Source organism: Hipposideros armiger, unplaced genomic scaffold (assembly GCF_001890085.2).
Source record: "Hipposideros armiger isolate ML-2016 unplaced genomic scaffold, ASM189008v1 scaffold_1018, whole genome shotgun sequence".
NCBI classification, from domain to species: Eukaryota; Metazoa; Chordata; class Mammalia; order Chiroptera; family Hipposideridae; genus Hipposideros; species Hipposideros armiger.
Window position 1 is genome coordinate 219,592 of NW_017732368.1, and position 25,846 is coordinate 245,437.

The following is a 25,846-nucleotide window of genomic DNA, read 5'->3' on the forward strand; positions in this document are numbered from 1 at the left end:
GAACTGCTGTTACTCAGAGCTCACACTCTTGTGCGAGCTCTTAACCAACTGAGCCACTCGGCTGGCCCTGAGCCCTAGGTCCTTAATTTGAGGTTGGTGGGGGGAAAGTAGGTAAAATATAAGGGTGGAGAGTCAATCGGGGCCAGGTTATTTGGGGCCTTGTAGGCCAAGGGGAGGGATTTTGAGTTTATTCCCTGGGGTTAAGATGAGGAGTAACACCATCCAATGGAGTTTTTGAAGGCTTGATGTGGTTTCTGTGTGGTGAACAGATTGTAGGGGGACAAAATGTAAACAAGGACAGTTTAGCTAATGCTGAAATCCAAGGAGAAGTATGGTGGTGAGGACAAGGCAGGCAAGGGGGAAGGTGAGAGTCTTTGGGTTTGGGTGTACTGGAAGGCAGAGCTAACACCCTTTGCTGATGGTGTTGGTATAAGAAGGAATAAGTAAAGACCAGGGCCCAGCAGGGCTCCTCTTATGGTTCTGGCCTGAGCAACTGGATGAATGGGGTGTCATTTACTGCGCGGTGAACAGGAGAAAAGTAGGTTTGGGAAAATAAAAGGATATTTTTGGGTCATATTGTGTTTGAGAGGCTCACTAAACATTCCAATGAAAGCATGGACTTGGTGGTTGGACTTTGAGTCTACATTTCAGGGGAGACATCAGAGCTCTAGAGTCATCACTGTTTGGATGGTTTTAATGCCACAAAAAAGGGTGAGAACCCCAAGGGAGTGAGTGACAGAAAACAGTGGGAGACCAAAGCCCTAGCACCCACCAGCACGTTGAGGTGCCAGGCAAGCAAGGCTTCCTACAAGCTTCCTCACCTGAAGCACCGCACACTGTGCTCTCCAGCTCTTATGCCTCCACAGAAAAAAAGTGAATAAAAGAATAAAATATATAGTCTTTTCCCCCTATAGTTCCTCTCCTTCTCTATCTACAATATATATATATATATATATGAAAGTAGTTTAGTAAAGGCTACACTTAGATCCTCCAGGCTCAGAAGTTGTTACATTTACCATGCTTGATGAAGAATTCTGATTTTAGCTGTCCTTCCTCTAAGCTGACTGCTCATCCAGAAAGAAATGCAGTGTCCAGAGAACTCAAATTTCCTTTCTGAGATCAGAATGTAAACAGTGGAAATAATTTTTAGATCAATGTTCCATCCCACAACAACACAGAATATGTACTTCTAAGAGATTGGGCGGTGGGCATGTTATTCAATTGTCATCCAAATGAGGAGAAAGGCAGGAAAATAATGTTACCTCTGCTTTTCATATGGCATAGTTATACTGTTTGAGAAAAGGACCAAAAATTCTTTCAGTGGGGGCACATGCTTAAACATTAAGTGGATCCCACTGAGGTGACTCTGAAGACATAAAAATAAGAGCATTTTCTTAGCCAGAGAAGTGATTTATAATAGATCGCTGAAATTTATTAGACTAGCTTTATGTTCAGCAAGTTCTTGTAGCTTATCTCCTGAGCCATCATTGTTTGCTTCAGCCATAGCTGTGAGCAAAAGACCTTTATTCAATTCCATCATTTTCCAGAACCTGGCAGGAAATCTATTTTGCTTACAATGGTAGATATCGCTTCCTTCACAAATTTAAAATATCTTTCTGCTCATCAAAATTCTATTAAATGACACAAAATGGCTTTTGCCTACAATTATATTCCTTTTATCTACAATTATAATTTTCTAGGTTTCGTGACTTGAGACTAGTTTATTGTATACATTTTTATATACCTCAATTCTCACAGTAAGTCAGTTTTTCTGTAATTAGGTATTTTACTTGACCAAGATCTTCTTAGATTATTGGACAAGTCTGCCTTTTTCAGTCACCATGAAATATGCCTTGGTGGGGGCTTGTTACCTGAAACCACTAGAATGAAGACTGCTAAGTTCATGGACTACCAATTGATGATATTCATGGTAGAATACATTTCTAGGCTAAACAGTATTTTTCCATAAGTCATAGGAGTGCTCTTCCTTATAAATGCAAAAATAACTGTTCATTTAAGAAACTGTTTTATCCTGATGCTTTGCTCTGAAGAATTTCTTGAATATTTAAAACCCATGAAAATAATTAGCTATGATAGGAGTAATGTGCTATAAGAAATGAACGTCATGCACACCACATAGAAATGAATGTACACAGACAGAAAGGAGTGAAAAGCCTAAAGGAAACGTCTCAAAATCATAGGCAGCATCTGAGATGCAATAAAAACGAAGAAAAAGCAAACCAACTGCAGTTCTCCTTTGAAGGTTTCTGAGATATTAAAAAATGATATTAGAATATGTAGTTCATGGTCTGTTAGGCTGATAAGAAGTCTATGGAGGTCCCGAGTCCTCAATTTCTTTCTTATTAAATGTATTGGGGTAACATTGGTTAATAACCTTATATACATTTCAGGTGTACAACTCTATAATACGACATCTATATACCCTATTGTGTGCTAACTACCCAAAGTCTAGTCTCCTTTCCTTAGCATGTACTTCATCCCTTCACCCTCTTCTCCTCCCCACCGCACCCCTCCCCTCTGGTAATCACCATTCTGTCATCTGTGAATATGAGTTGTTTTTTGGTGTGTATGTTCTGTTTGTTCATTTGTTGCCTTTTGTTTTACATCCCACATATGAATGAAACCACATGGCTGTCCTTTTCATATATACAGTGGAATACTCTTCAGCCATTAAAAAAAGATGAAATATTGCAATTTGTGACCACATGGATGGATCTTGAGTGTCACGCTAAGTGAAAAAAGTCAGACAGATTCTCATTTTCCATGTGAGGAAACGGACCCCCAGGGAGCACTCACACAACTCTCAGCGTGGCGCCCCTCCCCTCGGGCTCCTCGAGGCGAGAGAGGGAGAAGGCAGAGGGTCTGCTTGTCCCTTTGCTTTACACTTTGAGTCTTACATATTTTGAAGCAGAGAGAGAACATAGAAAACATCCAAAGTCAAAGACAGTGTGATCTATAGCAGTTAGGATTGATGATTCTAGTAGATCTTTAAATATTGCTAAAATTCTGCCAAATGATGGTGAACAGGGGAAAGAAGACATGAGTAGGAGACCAAATGTCAAGAAACACACTAGCGGGTTTAGTGCCTTCATTCTCAGGACCTATTTACCTTCACAGAGTTGTTATTTTCTTGATTTTTTTTTTAAGATTTTTATTGGGGAATTGGGGGTAGGGGGACAGACAAGTTGCTGTCGTTTTGTTCTTCAGTCTAGTTGTGGAGGACGTTGCTTCACTGGCCCAAGTTGGCACCATCATTGTGCTCTTCCCGGGCGAGGCAGATCAGTCGCCGGCTTCTGGACGGCTGCTCACGGTGGCTGCTGGCCGCTCACGCTGGCTGCTGGCTACACACGGTAGCCCATGGCAACCCACTGCCACAGGGGCTGCAGCCTACGCGTCGCCGCTGACTCACGGCAGCCCAGCTCCAGGTTGAGCTGTTGTTCAGCATCTTAGCTGTAGAGAGCAGTGTCACTGGCCCTCATATGTGGGATCCGAACCGGGGCCCTCTGGCATCCCAAGCCAGCTCTTAACCAATGCGCCACTCGGCCGGCCCCTATTTTCTGATTTTTAAGATGTGTCAAAAGCATTGCAAATTTCCAAAACTGTATGTTTGGAGTTATTTGTTTTTCCCGTAACATTTAGGGGTATTTCTGAATGTTCATACAATAAACAAATCTCCGTGCAAAGCCATCAGTTCACATCTCATGGAAAGCAGAAGCCTGCGGACTTCAGTACGCACACGGTTTCTGCCTAGTGGCCCGGGGCTCACATGTCCTGTGCACTTGCTGGGTTGGGCTGCTCCAGACGCTAATGTATACCCTTAGTCCCCAAAACAACCCTATGGGCAGATACTGCCTCTACTCAAATGTTACAGATCTGGAAACTGAGGCACACAGACATTAAAACACCAACCAATCCATCAGATAAGACAAAAAGCAACAGCTGTCCAGGGCCAGTCACATAATCCAGCAAAGCTCCATATGTTAGGAGTTGAAAGGCGCATCCACACACTCCAAAGAAAGAGGAGTCTGCTCAGCAAGGGAATTTGGGTTAGAATAAAGGTCCTCGCCTTTCCCGAGGGCACCCAACTTTCCAATAGCAGCTTTTTACAGGAAAATGTTTCAGACTGAGAGCATCAGGGGGAGGATGCTGAGACACATGGAGGTGAAGACAAATGCTCCCAAGAGCAAATGATGCCCAAATAAGACATACTGAGTCCTGAGGCTTGCCTTCAGAAAGTGGGGTGAAATTGCCATCTGCGCAAGCTTTTGCGAAAACCTCAATAATTCCCTGCCCTGTGTATTTATGGCAATAACACCACCATATGAGACATTTCAATGGGATATGATATTTACGATATTTATAAAGAACTCAGTTCCCTCAGATAAAAAATGTTATGGAAATGCAAACACCAATAATGCTGAAATGTATAATATGCTTTGGGGATTCTGACTTTCACAGCCTAAGTGTAATAAGTACTATTTACCTGGTCCTTAAGCTGAGATTTTTTCTTTATTGCATATGATGGAAAAATATATTATAGTCTCAGTATACAAAAGTGTAATTCAAGTTGGCTGTCCTTATGTAAGCAGTGACTTTTCTCCTTTGCACTGAATTTTGAATTACCACTAAAAAGACAGCTTTTCAAACTTAATACATGATATACTTTGATGAATATGAAACTTGTATACTCTTTTAATGTTTGAAATTATTTACTATGACCGAAAGCAATAGGTAAATCATTTCTGTTTCTGTTGTTGTTGCTTTCTAGACAAGACAGCCATCAACTCAAGAACTATCATGCTGAACTCATTTGATTTTTAAAATATTAGATTTTTGTTCTTCTTTAATTCATAGTGCTATTTTTGCATTAGGCAACAATTATTTAGTCTTAACTCTCAAACTTTACCAGTTTCTTGGCTCACAAAGTTTGTCTAATTCCCCATCTTTTTCTTTCTTTTGTTTGAATTCATTTTTTTTTTTGGTTTGTTGTACTGGAGGAAATCTTCAAATACTGGTGTCATAGGACATATGTGGGGGTTGCATTTCCTGAGTTCATGTATGCCTGAAAGTCTTTACTTGAACCTCATTCATGAAGAGTAGTTCGACTTGGTATAATATATAAATGAAGTGCAAAATACTTTTCTTAAGTATTTTTAAGATTTTGCTCTACTGTTTTTTAACATCTGGTGTTGTTTATGAGAAATGCAAATCTGACTCTTGTTCCATAGCAGTTCATCTAGTTGCTGTTTACTTTCTAGGAGCTTTCAGGATTTCTTTCTTTATCCTTAACACTGAGATGTTAGCAGCATAAGAATAAGTCCAATATGAATATTTGGAGTGCCTGTTCAATAAATGATGATATAGGCTCATAATTCAAATGTCTTATTGTTTCCTTGTTTTGTTTTGTTTTTTTCAGTATAAAAAAAGGTTTCTAAATGATGAGTTGAAAGGGAATGGGGATACAGACATTACTTAAAAGAAGGTTATGCATGTAATTAGGTATTTGTTCACTGGGAACCAGGCAATCCGAAAGGGGCACCTTCGTTCCCAAAGCTCTTACACAACTGGACACCCTCACTGGGACTTCCTTGAGTCCTCTTCCCAGTTCTCAGTATTTCCTCCTCCACCATCTGTTGGCTGAAAAACTGCCTCGTGGTCTCCATGTATTACATCAGCTCTTCCTTTTCTTGGGACTTTAAAGATGCAGATACTGGCTCTGCTTTTACTGTCACTCTTGAAAATGTCCCAATGAAGCCAGTACCGTGTCAGATTAGCCCCAGCTGTCCTCCTGCCCTGATAATAGTGTCAGCTATTTTCTGTGGGCTCTTTTTAGGTCATTCGAAATTCAGAATGTATACACACACACACACACACACACACACACACACACACACACACACGCACACACACACACACGTGTACATGCTAAATATATATTACATACAATATATTATATACAATATACTAAATATATAAACATATATATATTTAGTGAGCACATATATGTTTATTTATATAGCTATACAAATATAATGAGCACACATATATATTTAACGAGCACATGCATATATATGAATAATATAGAGGTGCTTAAAAATGTATGCACATTTTGAAAAAGGAAAAATATATTAAAATTGTAATACTCAATATATAGTCATGTTTGCCTTCTGCAATTACAAGAGGTGCTCAAAGTGGTGACCATCAGTGTCCAGACACTTCTGATGACGGCGAACTGCTGCTACATAGATACCATCTCTTAAAATGTGTATACATTTTTTTGGCATCCTCTGTATGTGTATGAGTAATGAACATATATATATTTTCTAGTGAGCACATGCTCCTTGAGTGACAATTAAAATATATATAAGATACCCACAACTCGACTGAGGTAGGTAATGTCATTCATTACTCCATTGCTATAGACTGTGTCCCCCCAAAATTCATATGTTGATATCCCAATGTGACAGTATGAGGCAGTGAGGTCTTTGCCAGGTGATTGGGCCATGGGGGCAGAACGCTCATGAATGTGGCTGGCGTTCCTATAACACAGACCAAACCAAGCTCCCTCACTCCATTGTCCATGTGAAGATACAGGGAGAAGTCAGCCATCTGCAACCTGGAAGAGGGGTCTCACCAGAGTGCGATCATGCTGGTACCCTGGTCTTGGATTTCCGGCCTCCAGTACTCTGAGTAATACATATCTCCTGTATACAGACCACTCAGTTCATGATATTTTGTTATAGCAGCCTAAATGGGTAACACTCTCATTTTACAGATGAAGAAACTGAGGACCAGAAAGGCCTCAAAACCAAACAATGAGGAACCAGAGCAACACTCATGACAATTACACAAGACTTCCTCTCAGCAAGCAAGTCGAAGAACACCTGTGAAGGGCACTGCATTATTCATCAGGCCAGGGTGCTTACGGGCTCAGCTTTGCCCTGATACTAACCTTGAGAGAACTGTATGACACGATTTGTGTAGCATGAATCTGATGAGGGCAGGACGCAGTGAAAACCTAAATTAAGGAGGCTGCTGTAAGAATAGCAAATAGAAACTACACCACAGAGCAACTGATTTTATGGGGGACACAAAGGAGAAAGCACAAACAAAGAGGGGCAAGTCAGAGTTGGGGTGAGGGCAAGACAGTAGAGTCATGAACAGAAACAAGGACGGCAGACCAGGATGGCTGCAGAAAGACAGAGTTTGAACATCCTGAGTTCGCAGCGTTCATGAAAACCGCGTCTGGAATTCCAGAAAGGGTGGAAGGCAGAATCAGGGCATTGAGAGCCATCAGTCCAGATAGGATAATTAGAGATGTGTGAGGGGCTGACAGCTGCTCAAAACAAATATGGAGCTGGCCTCCGTGTAGATCCCTGAGGAACATGTGTGTGATTGAGGGGGTTAGGAATAGAAAAGTGTCTATAAAGAATGTGGAGAGAAAAAAAAAAAGTCAGAGAACCAGAATGGTTCCAGATGACAGGAACCAAGAGAGGAGGTTTTGGTTTTTCCTTCCAAGAATATTTTTTCCGCAAATAGACAGAAAGTGGGCCAGAAAAGTCAACACTGCAGAAATCTAGGATGGAAAATGCCTTTAAACTTGGCAGGTGCTTTCAGCTGAACAGTGAATTTTGATGGCAGTTGAAGACTGGAGTAAGGAAAGTGGGTAAGAAGGAAAAAGAAACAGAGCTGTAGCTACTTTTTCAAGAAGTTTAGTGGTGCATGGAAGGAAGCAAGAATGAAGATACTCATTACGTGGTATCTGAGAGAAGATAACTTTTCTCTTAGTTTATTTATAAATTTAATATAAGGTAAACTGGAGCATTTATCAGCAAGGAAGGACACAGATATGCATTACTGGGACCTTTTGGATAAATACAAATTACAATGTTAAAATGTTGGTGGATATTCTAAAGTGCTTATAAGATATGCTAGAAATAAAATAGAGGCCTTACAGGTCATATTAAAGAGAAAAAGGAAATATAAAATAGAATGACATTACTATAAAAAGTTAGGAAATAACACTGCGTGTCAGGAAACAGAATGAGAGATACTAGATATCAATAATGATTATGACAACAATGCAAATGGTGTGAATTTCTCTCTCTAAATAACAAAGTAAGTTTAGATTTAAAATAAAAATCAAATTTGACAAGGCTTAAAAAAGGAATGTTTAAAGAAGTTAGAAAAAAATCACCAAAATATTTTTTGAAAGATGTGTATATTTAATGTGGGTATTTAAACAAAACCATGGACATTCCTAGAAGCACAGTCACCAACTAAGCTGCCCAACCCAATAATGTCACTCAATGCCACTTTGGAGGCTTTGATACCAAGCAATGTGAAAAATTAAAGGTAGAAAACCATAAAAACATAAAATGTAGTTTGCAGGTGATTACTGTATATGGGTTTGGGAACAAAGCACCATTAGAGTGAATGGAGAATTTTCTGAATGTCTGGAAAGAAGATAAACATACATCCCAATAGTATCCCTGCATACTATTTATAGTCAGGTAAAAGCCATGTTGAAAAGAAGATAACCTCTTCACAAGAGCCCAAAAACGTATTAAAATAAAGAATAAACATCTTAAAACTATGTGGGAACTTTGTAGAGAACATTCTAAAAGCTTTGTTGATTGATTTAATGTATATTCTCAGAAACAGAGAAATCAAACATTTCTAAATACAAAACCTAAAGGAATATATTTAGGGACCTGAAAAAAATGATCCCAGTAAGTACAAAAAATCTAATTCTAATTAAAAATATATAAAAAGAAGAATGGTAGTAGTCTTATAAGATACAAAAATATGGCAAAATGCAGCAATTACAATCATAAAGTTACTGGGACAAGGACATAGAGACAAAATCATGGATAAAAACAGATTTGGTCTAGGGTCAGCCCAGTGGAGCATTGGTTAAGAGTTGGCTTGGGACGCCAGCTCTGAGCAGCAGGGACGCTGGTTCAGATCGCACATGAGGGCCAGTGACGCTGCGCCCTCTACAGCTAAGATGGTGAACAACAGCTCAACCTGGAGCTGAGCTACCGTGAGTCACCGGCGACGGCGTAGGCTGCAGCCCATGCTGCAGTGAGCTGCCATGAGCCACCATGAGCAGCTGTCCTATGGCCGGTGAGTAACTGCCTCACCCAAGAAGAGCGCAATAGTAATACCAACATGGGCCAGTGAAGCAATGTTTTCCACAAGTAGACTGAAGAACAAAAGGACAGCAACTTGTCTGTTCCCCTTCCCCAATTCCCCAATGCTGTTCCCCTCCCCCAATCCCCAGTAAAATCTTAAAAAAACAATAGATTTGGTCTAAAAAGTTAAAAAAATAATATATGACAAAGGAAACATCATACTACAATAGAACACAGAAAAATAACTCATCAACAAGGAAAAACAAAAACCACATTCACATCTTACATTATGATCTTATCAACAAGAAAAAACGAATTTGTACCTTATACTATGATTGTCTATGTTTTTCTTTAACCTTGGGTTGCTGGGAAATCTCTGTGTTTTTGGTCTGCATTTTTTTTTTAACAAATCGAATTTGAGCAGAATATATTAAGATTCACAGAATCCAAAAATCATGGGCAGAGGTAATGGACAGTTTGGTTCCCTCATAACATACAAACCCTTTAACTACGTTCTTGACACATGCTGAACCCCCACCTAAGCACTTGTGAAGGGCTTTGGGGTTCAGAGGAGCGTGTGGGTTCCCTGCCTTCCAGGAGCCCAAGTACCCCCAGGGAGAGGGGGTGTGACAGGAAAATCAGACCTGGGTCCTGCCTTGCAGGGCTTAAGTGACACGGGAGACATACATGGCAGCATCCATTTGTCAATTCCTCATCTCTCTACTCAAGGGACATCCCGGTGAAGAAAGGCTGAACAGGGAGCAAGTACAGAACTTTCCCTGAAGCAACCGAAAAGCAAGCTCTCCAAGCCTGTTCTCAGCTGGAGGACTGTGTTAGCCGCTATGTCTAGAGACTGAGAAGGCGGTCCAGCCTCTCACTCTCATTTCATCTAAAGAAAACCAGCAAGTGGTGAAATGATTAAATTCATCATTCGCTAGAGAAAATACTGACAAAAATACCATAAAATTGATACATTTCTATTTCTTTGCATAATAATACTCTTGATTTGGCCTCTAGGTTTCATTCTCATATTATTCATTTCTCTATGATTTAAAATCGTGATGTCACCAAATGCAGTAGACAGTAGTTATAAATGCTAATTTACTTGGGAAACAATAGGAATATTTTTCATGAAAGAATATAAAAAGGAAACTTTATTTAAAGGCAAGTATTTAAAAATTTAAGCTTTAAATTATTCATCAGCAAGCAACTTCAAGAGATCCGTCAATCCTCTTTTATATGGAATTTGTCACACTTTTTGTTCATTTATATCAGCTGATGAAGCACACTGCTCTCTAATGAAAGGAGTTCCCTCCATTTTTCAAGAAAATATTCAAAATCCCACTTAGAACTTTTCAAAAAGCTCACCCATTGAAAGTGTTACATTTTCAGAGCCCACGTTTTGAATGCTTCTGAATCTATCTGCCCCTTTTAAGAGTAAAATCTGTTGTTGACATTTGCCTGTGTGTCCTGACCCACCCTTTGGAATACACACTCCTAAATATTTCCCCTAAATATTGTACCCCAACTTGTTAATAAAATTCACCAGCAAAGATCTGAAATAGTAATTTTGTTATGAGCTGTACTCATCAACGTCAAAATCCAGCACTGTTTTCAGGATCCATTATCCTGCAAACTGTCATCACAACTGCATCTGTGGTCACAGCATTTTAATAAAGGCCTAGTTTAAATGCATGTTCCTTAGGATATCTGGGTCAAGTTAACAGGCTGGGTGATTCCAAGCTTGCATTTTATCTTTGACATAAAAACTGTATCATTCATATCACAGACACACACACACACACACATTCTGTCTGTACACTCCCTCCTGGAAGGTTATTGATCACATCACGACAATGAACCTACAATAACCATAGTTCATAGAAATACTTCAGCCAAATTATGCTAGAAACTTTCGAGGAGAGAAACATGGGCGTGGGGAGACAGGGAGTTGGCACTTTTGCTGTTCATCTTTGTTTGTTGTTTGAAGATTTAACATGACCAAGTATCACTTTAGTGAATAATGATGAGTGACAGGCATAATCTGAAGTCACATTCAACAGGAGTTGGGTTCACTTAGAGCAAGAGTGAGGTGTGGGGGTTCCGAGGTTACATTTAACCTGCAGAGAATTCAGAAGAGACGGAGGACGCGACTCATGACAGGGGCATCATGAGGGTACTCAGCGGCCCAGGGGCTGCTATAAACCATAAGGAGTCCGAAGTGTCGGAGGGTATAGTTTTAGGATGATTGATAAGTACATCCATAATTAATAGTTGCATTATGCAGATTGAATGTAGAGAAAGAGAGGGGAAAAGTTAGTGCAGAATATATTCATGCATTTTGTCATCTGGTGTTTAAGAGCATGTCTCCTTACCTATACCCCCCCCACACACACACACACACACTGTACTAGGTTTTAAGAAAAATAATAAATTAATGGACAGCCTTTGTCACCAAAGAATTCAGTCTAGTTTCAGGATGGCAGGAATGGGCCCTGGGCAGGCCTGCTGGAGGGACAATGTCCCTGGGATATGGACCCCTGAGTCACTTAGCCTGGCAGTAAACCCTTCGGCAGCTGCTGAGATGGTGGCTCTATTTTGTCCCCTGGTGATGCGTGGACAGGAAGGGTCATTGGGAAGAGCCTGGACTCTGACCACTGCAAAGCACCGTCACGAGGTGCGCGCTGCCTCATGCTGAGTGTGTTATGTGTTTCATTCCATGCACTTTTCTTCCTCCAACCATTGCATCTATATAACATTAAAATGGGTGGTATTCAATTTATACACACAGGGGCTGAAACAAATGGTTTTGCTCAGCACACACCCCTACCCTTGAGTGAAGCACTTTGAATGGCATTCTCTTCGTAGTGGTGACTGTGGATGGATGGAGCACAGGTGGTGTGTGGTGACGGGTGGGCAGGAGGTGACATGTGGGATGCTTGGATCTCAATTTGGTCTGTGGCTGCACCAGGCTTCATGGTCTCAGGGCTGGCTCCTCTGTATAAAGGAGGCAGACGTAGATTGCCATTGGCCAATTTTTGTTTCTTTATCTCTAGCAGGTCATATCATATTGATTTTATTAACTAAGAATTTTTTACTCTCATTGAATTGCTAGTCCAGACAAAGTCCAAGCTTTCATTCTAATTCTGGAAACATATTTCCTGAAGACTTAACAAGAAAAGTAATATATTCTGGGCACCAGACCCGAGGAGCTAACTTCCCACCCTGATTGCAAAATAGATTTGTTAAACATCTGTAGTAAAAGGTCTTATTTTTCTTCAAAGTGCCACTTTTCTCTTTCCTTATTTACAAAGGATCATTGGCTCCTTTTTAGAAGAACTAGTAAATGCCCTTACAACACCCCCCATGATGGTCACATAAAGTCTCGAGCACCAAGGAGTCTACATGAGACTTGAGCTACGTGAGGTCCAAGTATGGTCTGTCTGACTACTTGGGCACCACAGATCAATGTGACAAGGGTGGCACCTGGTTCTGGTCACTCCAGGTCTCTTCAGAGAAGTATGCAGTGCAGGGGAGGTCAGTAGCTTGACTGATTGTTTCTGTCAAAGCTGGTACTATAAATATTAGTTAGATAATCTGTCTACTTGGCATTTCAGTTCTCCCTAACCTTGGTGCTATTTTGAAGTGGATTCTGGAGGTGATGGAAAAGGAAGTGAAATATGTCTGTCAGGACCAATCTGATCCAGTCACTACTGTTTGAGAAAGGAAGCCATTTGCCCTAAAACATTTGAATTCTACAGTTGGGACTGACCATGAACGCTCACTGTTCTTTGTCGAAACTGGAGTTTTCTAGAACCCCGATTTAAAATGTTACTGGACATAAGTATATAAAGTTATACAGGATAAAAGTCCCGTGTTAACAACTGTCCATGTTTCTTAATGTTGAATCAGAGTTTGATGCACATAGAGACCAAATAATTAAACATTAATTACTGAATGGCTTTGCTATACATGTTGTAACACAAAATACTTTGTAAAAAACAAACCGTGAGATTTGCTAATAACGCCAGGGAGAAAGCAATGTTTATGGCCCTATCCCAGCCGAGGATCAAGCCCAACACGAACTACGTGCTCAGTCAATACGTGTTGAATGAATGAACTGAACGTCCTGTTTTCAAAAAGGAATTTGATTACCATTTATCAGTTCATACACAAATGGAAGTCCAGCATCAAAACTCAAAGGCTCCGTTTTGCTCCCACCAGCATCTTACATTTTGATGTAGTCTTATAAAATGGACAAACAATAGTGAGGCCCTTCTATGTGCCAAATGCTGGTAACACTGAAGGAACTGTGGCGAGTGCTGTCAGAGGAGTCAGCGTGGTACTCACACCGCCAGGCTCGCCGTGCCTTTGCAGAGGGGCCCTGGGTCCTGCTGACAAACACACAAGCCCAAGAGGAAAAACTGTCCACAGGGGTATCTGCCCGTCACCAGAAGGTAAGCATGTCAAATACAGGGCTCCTTGTGTTTGTATGGTCTCCCTCCACACGTGCCTGTCTCACCTGCTGTCCAGCATCCTTGATGATAACGCATGGCTTTGCCTCCCACATCTCTGGGTTGTCTCCATTTCTTATTTTTCCAATACGTCATCATAACCTGTGTAGTTCCCTGATGGATGGTTCTGTGCAGCACCCACGGCAACCACCATAGGACAGCCTCTGACATGACACCAGCGGGTTCCCCACCCAACCCTCCCTCCCAACTCCGATCACCCCCCTCCAGAAGGGTTGTGACCATTTCATCCAGTGTGGACACAGGCACTCTATGAAGTGGTGTGATGGCACAGAGAGAGGGAGGCTGAGATGTCAGCTGGGGCAGACTCGGGCCACAAACACTACCCCAGAGAAACGGGCTTTAACCAAAGGTCAGTGTCTTAATGCAGTGTTGTTGGTATTATTATTGTTTTTGACGTTCCCCAGCCACGTGTGGATGGCAGCTGAAGTGGCTGCCTTGTCTACATACGGGCGCGCCCGGGGCCCCTGGGTCTGGGTCTGGGTCTGAAGACAGGCCCTCTCTGCTCCGTGGCTTCCAGCTCACGTACAGCCCATGGCCCACGGCTGGGCATGGGCTGCTCTGGACTCTTTCGGATGCCCATGAATGGATGGACTGCATACTGGATGTTAACGGTAACATCAGCATTTTCATAACTCCTCGAAATGTGCAAGGAAGATGGAGACTGCGTGTTACCTGCTGACGTTTTTCAAATTCCAGCTTGATCCTGGACTTGATGCAATTGCACGTGTCCTGGTAGGTCTGCTGCAGAGCGAGCTCCATGAGATGCTTGTGGTACGCTCCCGCCAGGTTCCCACAGATGAAAATGATCACGTTGGCCAGGATCTGCGGACAGAAAGCGCCAGTCAGTAGGCAAGTGCGTCTAGTCACGGGCAACCCAATGCACAGCAGCAGCCATCTTCCCAGAGACGCCTCTGCAGGAAGTTAATTGTATTTCTGTTTCCAGACATCTGTATATACGTAACAGAAACAGCTATTGCCTTCAGGGATTCTGCCCCGTTCTGGGATCCGTGCCCTTAGAGAGATGACTTACCGGTCTCTGCCTTGTCTTTGGACTCGGCATGTGATCTGCTATCATTAATGCAACGCGGGTGGGAGTGACCAGGTGTCACAACCAGCCCAGGAGACCTGGCATGTTTTGAGTGGCCCGTCTGTGCTTCTTGGGGAAAAGGACATGCCATGACTAACTCACTGGTCCCAGGAAGACGAAAGTCTCGTGGAGCAAAGTTGTCCTGGATAGCCCCCAGTTTACTACAATGTGCCACTGAGATTTCATGGTTGTCACAGCATTTTTCGATCCTAGGTGAGTGATACAGGCTACCTTCACACCAAAACTGTATTCACTCAGCCTGTATAAGTGATATCCCCTACTACCTTTTGTTTACATAAAAATGTGGTGGAGTTTTAAAACCTATAACTCACCACTCTTTGATGATCAAAATAATTCACATCCACAAAGCTTTGGTGGGGAAACAGGAAAATATAAAGAAAACCTAAAAAGAACCTATATTCGCCCTTCCCAGGAAGACCCCTTTGCTATCCAAATGTCCTTATCCCCATTCCACATCCCTCTGTATTCTCAACATTTTTGCCATACTTTGTTTTGCCAAGACCTCTGCCTTTTTCAAAAGGACTGAATTCATTCTGATTACAGTGTTTTGCTTTGCTTTTTAAATCTAACATTGAATCAGAATTTTTCAGATCATAAAAATCCTTTGGAAACAGAATTCTGAATGCTTAGCTATTCCGTTCTGTGACTATAATTTAGTTATGTCCATGCTGTCCATCACTCACTTTGTTGGGATTCTTCGCATGTGCATAATATTTCAGTGGTCAGTCGTGTGTATAAAGCTCTGGCTTCAGTTAATCATCTCCATGGGTTCAATTAGTAAAATACACTGAGTCGGAAGCAATGAATATTTCTAAGTTCTTAATACATATTGCAAAATTGCCCAAAGGAAATATTCTATTTATATTCTCACCAACAGTGAATGGCAATGGTGCTGCCAGTATGCACTTACTTACCAGCACGCTTTTGATACAGAGGTGATAACGCTTACCGTATTTGCCGGCGTATAAGACGACTGGGCGTATAAGACGACCCCCTAACATTTCCACTCAAAATACAGAGTTTGTTATATACTCGCCGTATAAGACTACCCCCTCTTCCTCACACCTTCCACACACCAAATAAAAGGTAAAACAATATCAGATTTGATTTGGCCCACTGAAGTGCAAACAAGCGTATTGTATTTCGTGTCACCACATAACCGTTTTGGCGATGTTGAGCCACCATGTCTGCTACATGTTTTTCGAGTTCTGGCCAGTGTGGGGTGCCTCTTCTTAATGCACACTTACCCCTTGGCATACTCTTTAATGCTTTCTCATTTGATTTCCAGTCCCGAACCATCTTTTCTGTTACTCCATATTGTCTTGCAGCAGCACAATTATTATTTTCCTTATCAAAGTTTATAACTTTCAGTTTAAAATTTGCATCATACTTCTTTCTTTTGGCTGGTGCCATGATAGGGATGATAGGGGTCTGACTGGTCGACATTTTCTATGCTGTACTGTACAATGGTGCAGTATTGTGGTTGGCTGTTGGCTGTATACAAAGCCTGATTTGATTGGTCCCTGCTCCCTGTTTGCCCGCCCTGTCACTATAGCAGTCTGGTCCACCCTTGCATCAGCATCTCCCTGGGACCTCACTAGTGCGCAAGTGCGAGCTCTTCAACATTCTAACAGGCACCATGATAGCGCAAAATCACGAATCTCCAATGCATATGTAAAGAAATATACGGTAACCCGAATTTTCCACACTCGCAAAATCGCACACAGCCGACCATACACCCAGTATGGTATCGCGATTCGCGATTTTGTGCTATCATACTGGGTGTATGGTCGGCTGTGTGCGATTTTGCGAGTGTGGTAAAATCGCATAACAGCAAAATCGCATAACAGCCGAGCATACACCCAGCAGCGCTGCTGATGCCTGAACGGTATGTGGAATGAAGTGGGCGGGCATCGGGAGGCCACTATGGCACAGGGCAAGCACTATGGGCAGTCTATATGAAGTGTACCTGGCGTATAAGACGACCCCCCACTTGGAGGCATATTTTTCAGGGCCAAAAAATCGTTTTATACGCCGGCAAATACGGTAAAACCGATGGCGCCTGACTTCCGCTCTTATGTGTTCAGAGCTAGACTTACAGGTCTAGCAGGGGCTGCGTGGTCTCTCCTGGATAAATGCCCACGGCCCCTCCTCCCCACGACCTAACTTCTCACCAGTCAGGTCAGCTGTGGCTTCCACAACAAAGGCAGGGCATTGCTTTCCAAAAGCACTGTGCCCGTGTCTAGCGGTCTCCTAGTAACATGTCCCAGCTCATCCCATCAGTCACTTGATGGGTGAGCATGTGCGGCTGTGGCTTGAACCCCCGCTGGGGAAATTTTCATTCCTATGCCTTCCAGGTCCCCTGTCATGGGAACAGTGTAATCTCTCTTCCCAGTGAGAGCAGGAAGGCTGGGAGAAAGACTGGACACCATGCAGCCTGTCCTCTGCGCCTCTCAGTGGGGTCTTCCTCTGAGGAAAGTGGTCACACTCATCTCCTCTGTCCCCAGCCATGTCGTGAGCCTGGTGGGCCATGTGCTCCTGTGCTGGGGGCCAGAGGAGACGGCTGATTCAGGGGAACAGCGGCAAGTCCATGTGGCCCAGACCACAGCCACATCCTCCACACACTTGTAACGGTGGTAAAGGTGACGTTCTCCGCTCCACCTGCCTCGTGCCCTTGTCTGCCCCTCCAGGACACAGATGGGAAGTGGAGTGTTGATTATTAGCCTCCTAAGGACCTAGGAAACCCATTTGGGGCTGGAGGGTCAAAGCAGGACATGGGGAGACTGATGGGGAGCTGTTGTTCAGGCTGGAAGGGGCCTCCGCACTGTCCCACCCACCCCCTCTTTCACAGGCACTGGAGGTGGAGAGTTCCCTGCGCTCACCCACATTCTCACAGCAGCCCCCGAAAATGTTCTTTTATGCATCCATATTGCATCTGTCCTCCAGTGTGATGAGTAAAATACCAACTGTGGGTACTGTGCTGCGTGTATGTGCCTGAAGTGTGTGTGATACATGCACGAGATGTGTACATGTGTGATATCTGTATGTGATCTGCAGATGATATAGGATATGTGTGCACATGATATGCATGTAAGATTTGTGTGGAGTGTACGGTGTGTGAGATATATGCTCTTGATACATCTGCAGCTGTATGTCCGGGATTTGTGTGTGCTATGCATTGTGTGTGTGGCTTTTGTGATAGGTATGATGTATGTGTGCATGCTCTGTGTGATTCATGCATGTGATGTAACAGGAGGCAGCTATGCCCCTGCCCAAAGCTAGGAGCAGGCAGCAGTCTACAGTGTTCCCTCCAGACACTTCTATCTGCACAAGCTCTGCTCCTTCCCACTGCCATACATTCATACGTCACCTCTGTCAATGTCAATCACGTGAGCACATGGAAACCCTGGTGATTCCCGGCTTCCGAGCTGAGGTCGGGTCCTCCTCTAGCTGACGGAAGTGCATCTGAGGGCCGTGCCCAGGGGCACACTGTTAATTAAGCCCTGCCAAACTTTGCTTCTACAAAACAGCCATCTACCTTGCTAAAGAGTCTTCCAACCTTGTCACTGCTTGGTTTGCTCTGAAGAACAGTGCACCAAAGAATGCAGGCGACGAGACGTGCCAACACAAACCAGACGGCTCGGAACTAGCAAATACTGTCTCTTTCCTTATTAAGTGCAGCTGAAATAATAATAAAAATCACAGTGCTTATCTATGAGAGCTTTTTATTTTCCTCTTTAAAAAATGCATTCAAAGCGAAAATGTAAACATTTTAGGAAGCCAATTCCTCCAAAATAAAAACCAAATGCAAACAGCAGAACTGAATGAAGCCATCACCTTTCCCAGCTTCCGAGTGTGGGCACTCCTGAACAACACTGCCTCTTCCTGGCACAGTGCACCGGGCACTTGGCATTGTCATAGGACTTAAGGAAAAGCCTTCTTTCGTTCATTTCATGCTGGACTCTGCATTGCTTTAAGCAGCATGCAATTCGAACACTTCCTGGCTATCGGTAATTAGAAAGAATGCATTTAGCAATTCGGATTCAGATGTGCAAAGGAAAATCCTTAAGACATACACTACTTAGAGTTTTAATGCCAAGTAACATATGGTATTTCTTTTCTGATAGAAAAAATCATCAAGTTACAATCATTTTTTTTTGTACCTGGTTGCATCTTGAAATACCATACTGTAAGGTTAATATTATAGAATTGGTCCTGGTATCCTAATAACTACACAAACTTACAAATATGACTGATGTCCAAAAGTATTTTTCTTTCAAGAGGTGCATCCATATACTTTGTATAAAATTGTACCGAAGACTTTGTATAAAATCGAGGGCACCAAGCAAGTGATGTGGTTGAGGTTTTCTTTTCTAAATATTGGGTTGTCGGAAAAGTGCATGTTTGCAACAAAAAACAGAAAAAAAATACGTCATGACTTTTCCAACAACCCAATAATAGCAAAGCATGTTATTTATTTATTTATTTCAAAAATAACTTTATTGGGGAACAGTGTGTTTTTTCCAGGACCCATCAGTTCCAAGTCAAGCTGTTGTCTTCAATCTAGTTGTGGAGGGCTCAGCTCAGTGGCCCATGTGGGAATTGAACCATCAGCCTTAGTGTTATGAGCCCCACGCTCTAACCACTTGAGCCAACTGTCCTCCCAAAGCATGTTATTTTCTAGATGGCTGTTAAGCAGAACACACACACACACAAATCTTATTTTTACAATGTTGGATTTGTTTTATAACATCATACTGTCTTGATGTCTTCTTTTAACTTGTTGCTTCATCTAGCTACTCTCACAACTGTCAGAAAACAGGAGAAACCTGGCCTCCCATGAGATGTCTTAGAAGAAAACAAATGGTTCAAGGGAATAACAGCAGTCAACATTTACCCTGAAGATTCAAACCAGGCCTTAAAATCAAGCATGGTGCGTGATCCAGACTCTGTGCCAACCGGCCTCCACCTACGTGACAGAAGCCTGGTCCCCCTGCCACTCACCCTCCTCCTTTTATATATAATACCTGCGGGGCAATTGGTCAGTACTTGTGAGTGATTCTCAGGAGATGCGTGATTATTAAACCCCATGCCGCTGGGCAAGTCGCATCTACCAGCGGGCACCACTGCTCCCCCACACATGCCTTGTGTCTTCTCATCCTTGCAAGAGTCCAGAAAGTGAAACAAGCAAGAGGGTGGACATGTTTTATTATTTCATTTGATAGGCAAGGATACAAAGGTCTAAAAGATTAAGAGACTTGAGGGCAGGCCCCAGCCAGGTTGGGCTCTGAGGATTGTCCTGTACTGTCCACAATGGTCCCATTCACGTGGGTCTGGTCAGGTTTCTCCAACGGGATCTGACCCCCTATTAGGGCCCGGGGAAGGTGTTTCCAAAGAAAATTTAAAGAGACATGTGTTACTTTGCAAGAAGCTAACATTACTTTTTTTTATAAAGCATTTGTGTCTTATGCTATAAAGAGAGTCCCTCATTTAAAGTTATTTTAAGTGGCCATGTTTGGGAACCACCTGTCCATGGCATTTAACTGGTGATGGGCACGTCTGCGCATGTTCAGGGCAAAGTAAGGCTCCCGACCAGTCGTGTGACCAAGGGCGACCGGTCTGAGGGTTATTTCACCTGGGAAGGGAGCATTGAAGTGCCTGAGCTCACTGACTTTGAACACTTGAGCAGTTGTCATGTGGGTCAGGTGGCCATTCAGATCCCTTGTGATTCTCAGCTGTTGTGCATTTTAAGGAGTTCCATATTCCAACTCTCAGACTTATATAGGGCTGTGAGCTATAATGTGCACAGGGGAAAGGGAACAACAGGCAGCTGCCATGTAAGCTGAGGGGAGTGTGCGGCCCTGGGTAATGATGAGAACAGCATCACTTAAGGACGTGACTTTTCTATGAACTAACCACACAGGGCTGAACCGGAGAAGGCAACATAACACTTGAAACAGGTCATCAGCTTAAAACAAAGCAGATCATAAATATGCAAAAACACCAATTATAAGTCAAAGGAAAATAAAGGGGAATACAAGAACTTGATGAAGAGAGCTGCAAATGAATATTCAGCAAGCTCACCACATCTCATAAGCATCTAATTTGGCTTCAATAGCACAGCGATCTTGCTTTGGGGAGATAATGAATCAGGCAGAATTCTCCTTAACTGAGGTCTCAAACATGGCTGCCGAGCACCGCGATCCAACCTCCTTAGTATTTCTTTCAACACCCTAAGAATTAAATTTGTCATATGCCCTGACCTCAGGATTTTTGCTTTTTATTAGTCATTTAGTGCAAACCAGAAACACTGTGCTGTGGCTAATAGCATCCAGTGATCCTGAGGTCAGAGGTGAGAATCTTCTTCTATTTTAAAATCTCTCTAAAATGAGGAGGAGTGAAATTAGAAAGTGTTAAGGACTGAATGTTTATGTCCCCACAAAATTCATAGGTTGAAGACTTAATTCTCAGAGGAATGGCTTTAAGAGGTGGGGATTTTGGGAGGTACTTAGGTTTAGATGAGTTAGTGTCCCTATAAGGAGAAGAGACCAGAGCGCCCTCTCTCTCTCTCTCTCTCTCTCTCTCTCTCTCTCTCTCTCTGTCTCTCTCTCTCTCTCTCTCTCTCTCTCTCTCGGCCCTGAGAGCACACAAAAAGGGGCCACCTGCAAGCCAGGAAGAGCACTCTCACCGGGAACTGAATCAGTAAAGCACCTTGGACTTCCAGACCTCAGAACTGTGAGAAGTAAATGTCTATTGTGTAAGCTACATGATCTGTGGAGTTTTGTTATGGCAGACCGAGCAGACTAAGAAAGTTATAAAGAAAGCTGAAAGACCAACCTCCTCAAAATGAGTGTTATTAGGGCTTTGGGTTAAACACTGGAATTGAAAATTAGGAGTCAAATGCAATTTGATTTCCTGTGGAAAAAGGTCACTAGAAGTAGATAGTACTGTTGGTTGTGATTATTATTATTATTTTCATTATTCTCTTTTATATTAGAGCTGTCAGTATTAAATCTTTCTGAACAGCATACACCATGTTATTCTTCCAGCTACATTTGGGCAGAAGGACTAAAGAATCTCATAAGATGGGCTCAAGTCCAGTATAACAGCTAGACACAACTGGAGGGGGAGTTTGAAAGCCATTTGCTCCTTTCTGAAGCACTCCACCAGCTCATTACAAGCCAACTGGAAGAGATGAACTTAGAAGACACTCAAGATCTTGATAGAAAGTTCTTCCCACAAATTAAGTCAGTGACAACACAGCTTCCCTAGAAGGAGGGAAAGCTAAAATAACCATGCAGAAACCCAGACTTGTACTTGTCAGCTCAATGACTGCAAGTTTGAAACTGATGGGGGAAAGGTTGGTTTGATTAATAGTTAGAATGACAGAAAAGAAAGAAAACATAGAGTTTCCAATATTGAGAACTTCGTGGAGATTTACGGCTCACTCTACTTTCTGCAAAGGAGGGTCCCATCACACTGTTTATTCTCTTGTCCATTCTATCTTTGACTTCAAGCACTGGGACCAATCTTGGGTTTCAGGGTTTGGCTCTTCTGCGCCACGGGAAGAGGGAAGACTTGATGCATGAGCTATGTGGAAAGTTACAAAGATGAAAAAGGAACACTCTGATCAAGTTCTATGAAGAAATACCTTATAGGAGCTGTATCAAACCTTACCAATCTTGATGGAAGATTTCTTAGGCCTTTAAGATAAGTTAAAAAGGAGCCTCTATAACCATAACTTATATCCCACTTCTCTTGCACCCAAATGGGGCCAGCTGTTTCCTTTTTATTGCTGACCTATGCTGCAGCACCTTCTCCAAAGCGAAACTATCAGACATTTCTCTCCCCACTCGCTTCTGCTTCAACAGAGCTCCAAGCGCAGTTCTGAGCGCACCTGGGATTGCAAAGTGCTTTTGTTACAGCTAGTCTCTGTCAGGTCCCAACACTGTCTGCTGACACAATGATGTTTTGGATGATTACATCATATTTTGTCAGTCAACTAACCAATGATTGACTGAACTTTACATCTCTACTATAACCCCGTAGAAGCCATTGTCTCCTTGGTCTTTGCGAGTCCAGCTATTGGAATGAGGGTCAATTATCCCAAAGAGGCCCACTCTGCTTATTTCAGAAACCCATGGGACCAAGTGGTTGTGGGTCATCCAAGGGCCCATGAAACACTGGTCTCTGCGGCTTCTGAAATCTTCTCTCCCGCAGTAATGACATACACACACCAAGGGGACACAGTTAAGTGTTGTCTGTCAGTGCTTTTCAAAAAACTTTATAAACATGTAATTATATACTAATGACAACCCAAATTTGCCTAATTCTGGTGATTTTGGTGGACTTAAAAGAAAAAAAAATGTTAGCACACTTTAGTTTAGACTTTTCATTTCTTTACACAGATTATCTCTCTAATCTGAATCAATGAAATTCAGCTTCATTTAAATACTGCACACAATTCTCTTTATTCGTCACCCCTTTATAGGTGACACCATTGTTCCACACCCACTCATTTAGAAGCGTAAAAGCCAACAGGTGTTGAGATTCAGTTAACAAACGTGATCAAGGCTGTCAGACCCTCCAACCTGTGCAGCTTAGTTTGAGGTGACACAGGTGACAGGTGTTTTTTAACACAGCATAACATAGCGTGACTTGTATAGGTACGTGGAGTACATCTGCATTGCTATCCCATTTCCGACTTGGATCGTGACCTACCTGTAACCTCATTTATAATCTACACAATAGAAGATACACTCAGAATGAAACAAACCAAGCACCATGTGCCCTGCTATTCATGGCTGAATACGAGCACACCTACAAGGGAAAAGGACCTAAATACGGGTAACAAGTGTAACATGACAACAGAGGGACGAGTTTGTTAAAGGATAGAGGAATGACCACATAGGGACAGCATGGCCAATCTTGGGCGTGAACGTAAACATGATACTGTAAATGCATCACAGAGAAGCCAACGGGTTGCAGAATGCCGCAAAAAACAGTCACGGACTCCACGTGCAGAGGAAGACTGGTAAGTGCTGTGATTCACACGGTCTGCTCTAAATTGGAACGCCCTTTGCTGTCGGGGCAAAAACGCTCCATTAAGTCACATGTGATTAAAAATGATAAATAACTTCTTGGATGCATCACTGAAACCTTTACTGAAAGGAAAACAAAAAAATTTCCTGTTACAAACTGAACTTTAGTTCTGTCATTAATGATGCTAATTACGGGAGGGGATGCTTGGCCGCAGCTTCCCGTTTCATAGCGTAAAAGGCTGACATGTGCTGACATGTGTCTCCCCAGCGTGACCTCTGGGCTCCCTTACCACCTTCTTTCCTCGCCTACTGAATGGGATGAAATTTAAGGAATATTTCGTCTTGGTTCATATTAAACCATCATTAGCAGTATGTGGCAGGCGTTTCTGCAAAAGAACTACCAGCCCCAAATTTCTAGGAAATGCAGGTTTTAACCCTCAAATGGATTTTATAGTAATTCATAAATAATCTTTAAAACCCAGTATCATATTGTTATGGACTGAAGTGTGTCCCCCACCCCCCAATTCCATACCAATCTGTAGGCTATACTCTGTAAGAATTCAAAAACAAGCTTTTAAACCCATTGACATCATACTCTGACTTCTAGTCAGTTTCAACCAGAAGCTATTAGTTTGGTCCACATCCCCAAGAGGCGTCTCACGTTCTCCAAACAGCCACGGCTGCAGTAGCTTTTTCCAGTCAGCAGCATTCAGTGACTGTTATAGAAAAAAATGGGCTTTGCTAAATATGTATATTAATTAGCTCAGGCCGCCATAACAAAGCACCGCAAACTGGGTGGCTTAAACAACTAACCTTTGTTTTCTCACAGCTCTGGAGGCTGGAAGTCCAAGATCAAGGTGCTGGCACAGTGGGTTTCCCTGAGGCCTCTCTCCTTAGCTTGCAGATGGCTGTTTCTTGCTGCGCCCTCACATGGTGTTTTCTCTGTGCAAGCTTGTGTGCCCCTGGCATCTCTCTGTGTGTCCTAATCTCTTTTTCTTATAAGGACACCAGTCAGCTTGCATTAGGGCCGCCCTAATCACTTCCTCAAATATTCTGTCTCCAAATACAATGACATTCTGAGGTCCTGGAGGTTGGGGCTTCAACATGTAAAATTATTTATTGGGGGGTGGGGTGGTGGCACAATTCAATCTGTAACAACATGATATTGAGTTTCAAAGACCGATGATTTATACATTCCCAGAGAACCCACTGAAAGGTTAAAACCTGCATTCCTTAGAAATCTGGGGCTGGTAGTTCTTCTGCAGAAATGCTACATACCACTGATGATGGCTCAATATGAACTGACATGAGACAGTCATGAAAGCACTGCACTTAACAAACCTGTACATTCTGTACCCCTCCCCTAAGAAATCAACTTCACTGGAATGAACGCAATGAGGCAAGCCAATGATAAAAGGCAACAAAGCAAGGAAACAAACGCAGGTGATGCAAAGTAGGCTTTTCAGGAGTGGCGGTGGGGTTGGGGGAGGTGAGATTTGCGTTGTGGCAGCTGGACTCTCCGGGTATCATCACAAATATGCTGCCATTAAGAGTCCTCATTAGCGAGCTGTCCAGATGGGACACAAGGATGCTTGTGGTTAAAGGAAGACAGCTGATACACTGAGCATGCGTCTTCCAACATTTTTATAAAATTTTACTTGCAAAAAAATGGAACCACTAATGTAGAGGTTCCCAAATTTTCTTGGTTCACAGCCCTTAGGGTGTCATTATTTTTTTCATACCACTTGGAGGCCAAAGGGAACACCCAAGAGTCTTGTTGACTAAGTAGTGCAGTCCAAACAATGTAAGTATTCTGCCTACCGACTTACCAGTTGTTGGGAAGAAAAGCCAACACATATATTGAAATAAAACATAATGTTTTGAATTCATTCTTTAATAACCTGTGACTTACAATGGGCCCTCAGTAGCCGTGTGCTTGTTGAGCACTGCATAACATCTTAAACCACGGGTGCTGATGCGTCACCACCACTCCCATTTCCTGTT

At 42.6% G+C, this 25,846-nt stretch overlaps 1 protein-coding gene across 1 annotated transcript in view; it reads right to left on the minus strand.

Annotated features, from left to right (window-relative positions):
- Positions 1–25,846, minus strand: part of ADCY2 (adenylate cyclase 2) — a 380,993-nt gene that overhangs the window by 169,470 nt on the left and 185,677 nt on the right. Inside the window, exon 4 of the mRNA XM_019631611.1 lies at positions 14,366–14,515. Within this exon, the coding sequence (XP_019487156.1) occupies positions 14,366–14,515 (150 nt within the window). The remainder of the gene's footprint in view (positions 1–14,365; positions 14,516–25,846) is intronic.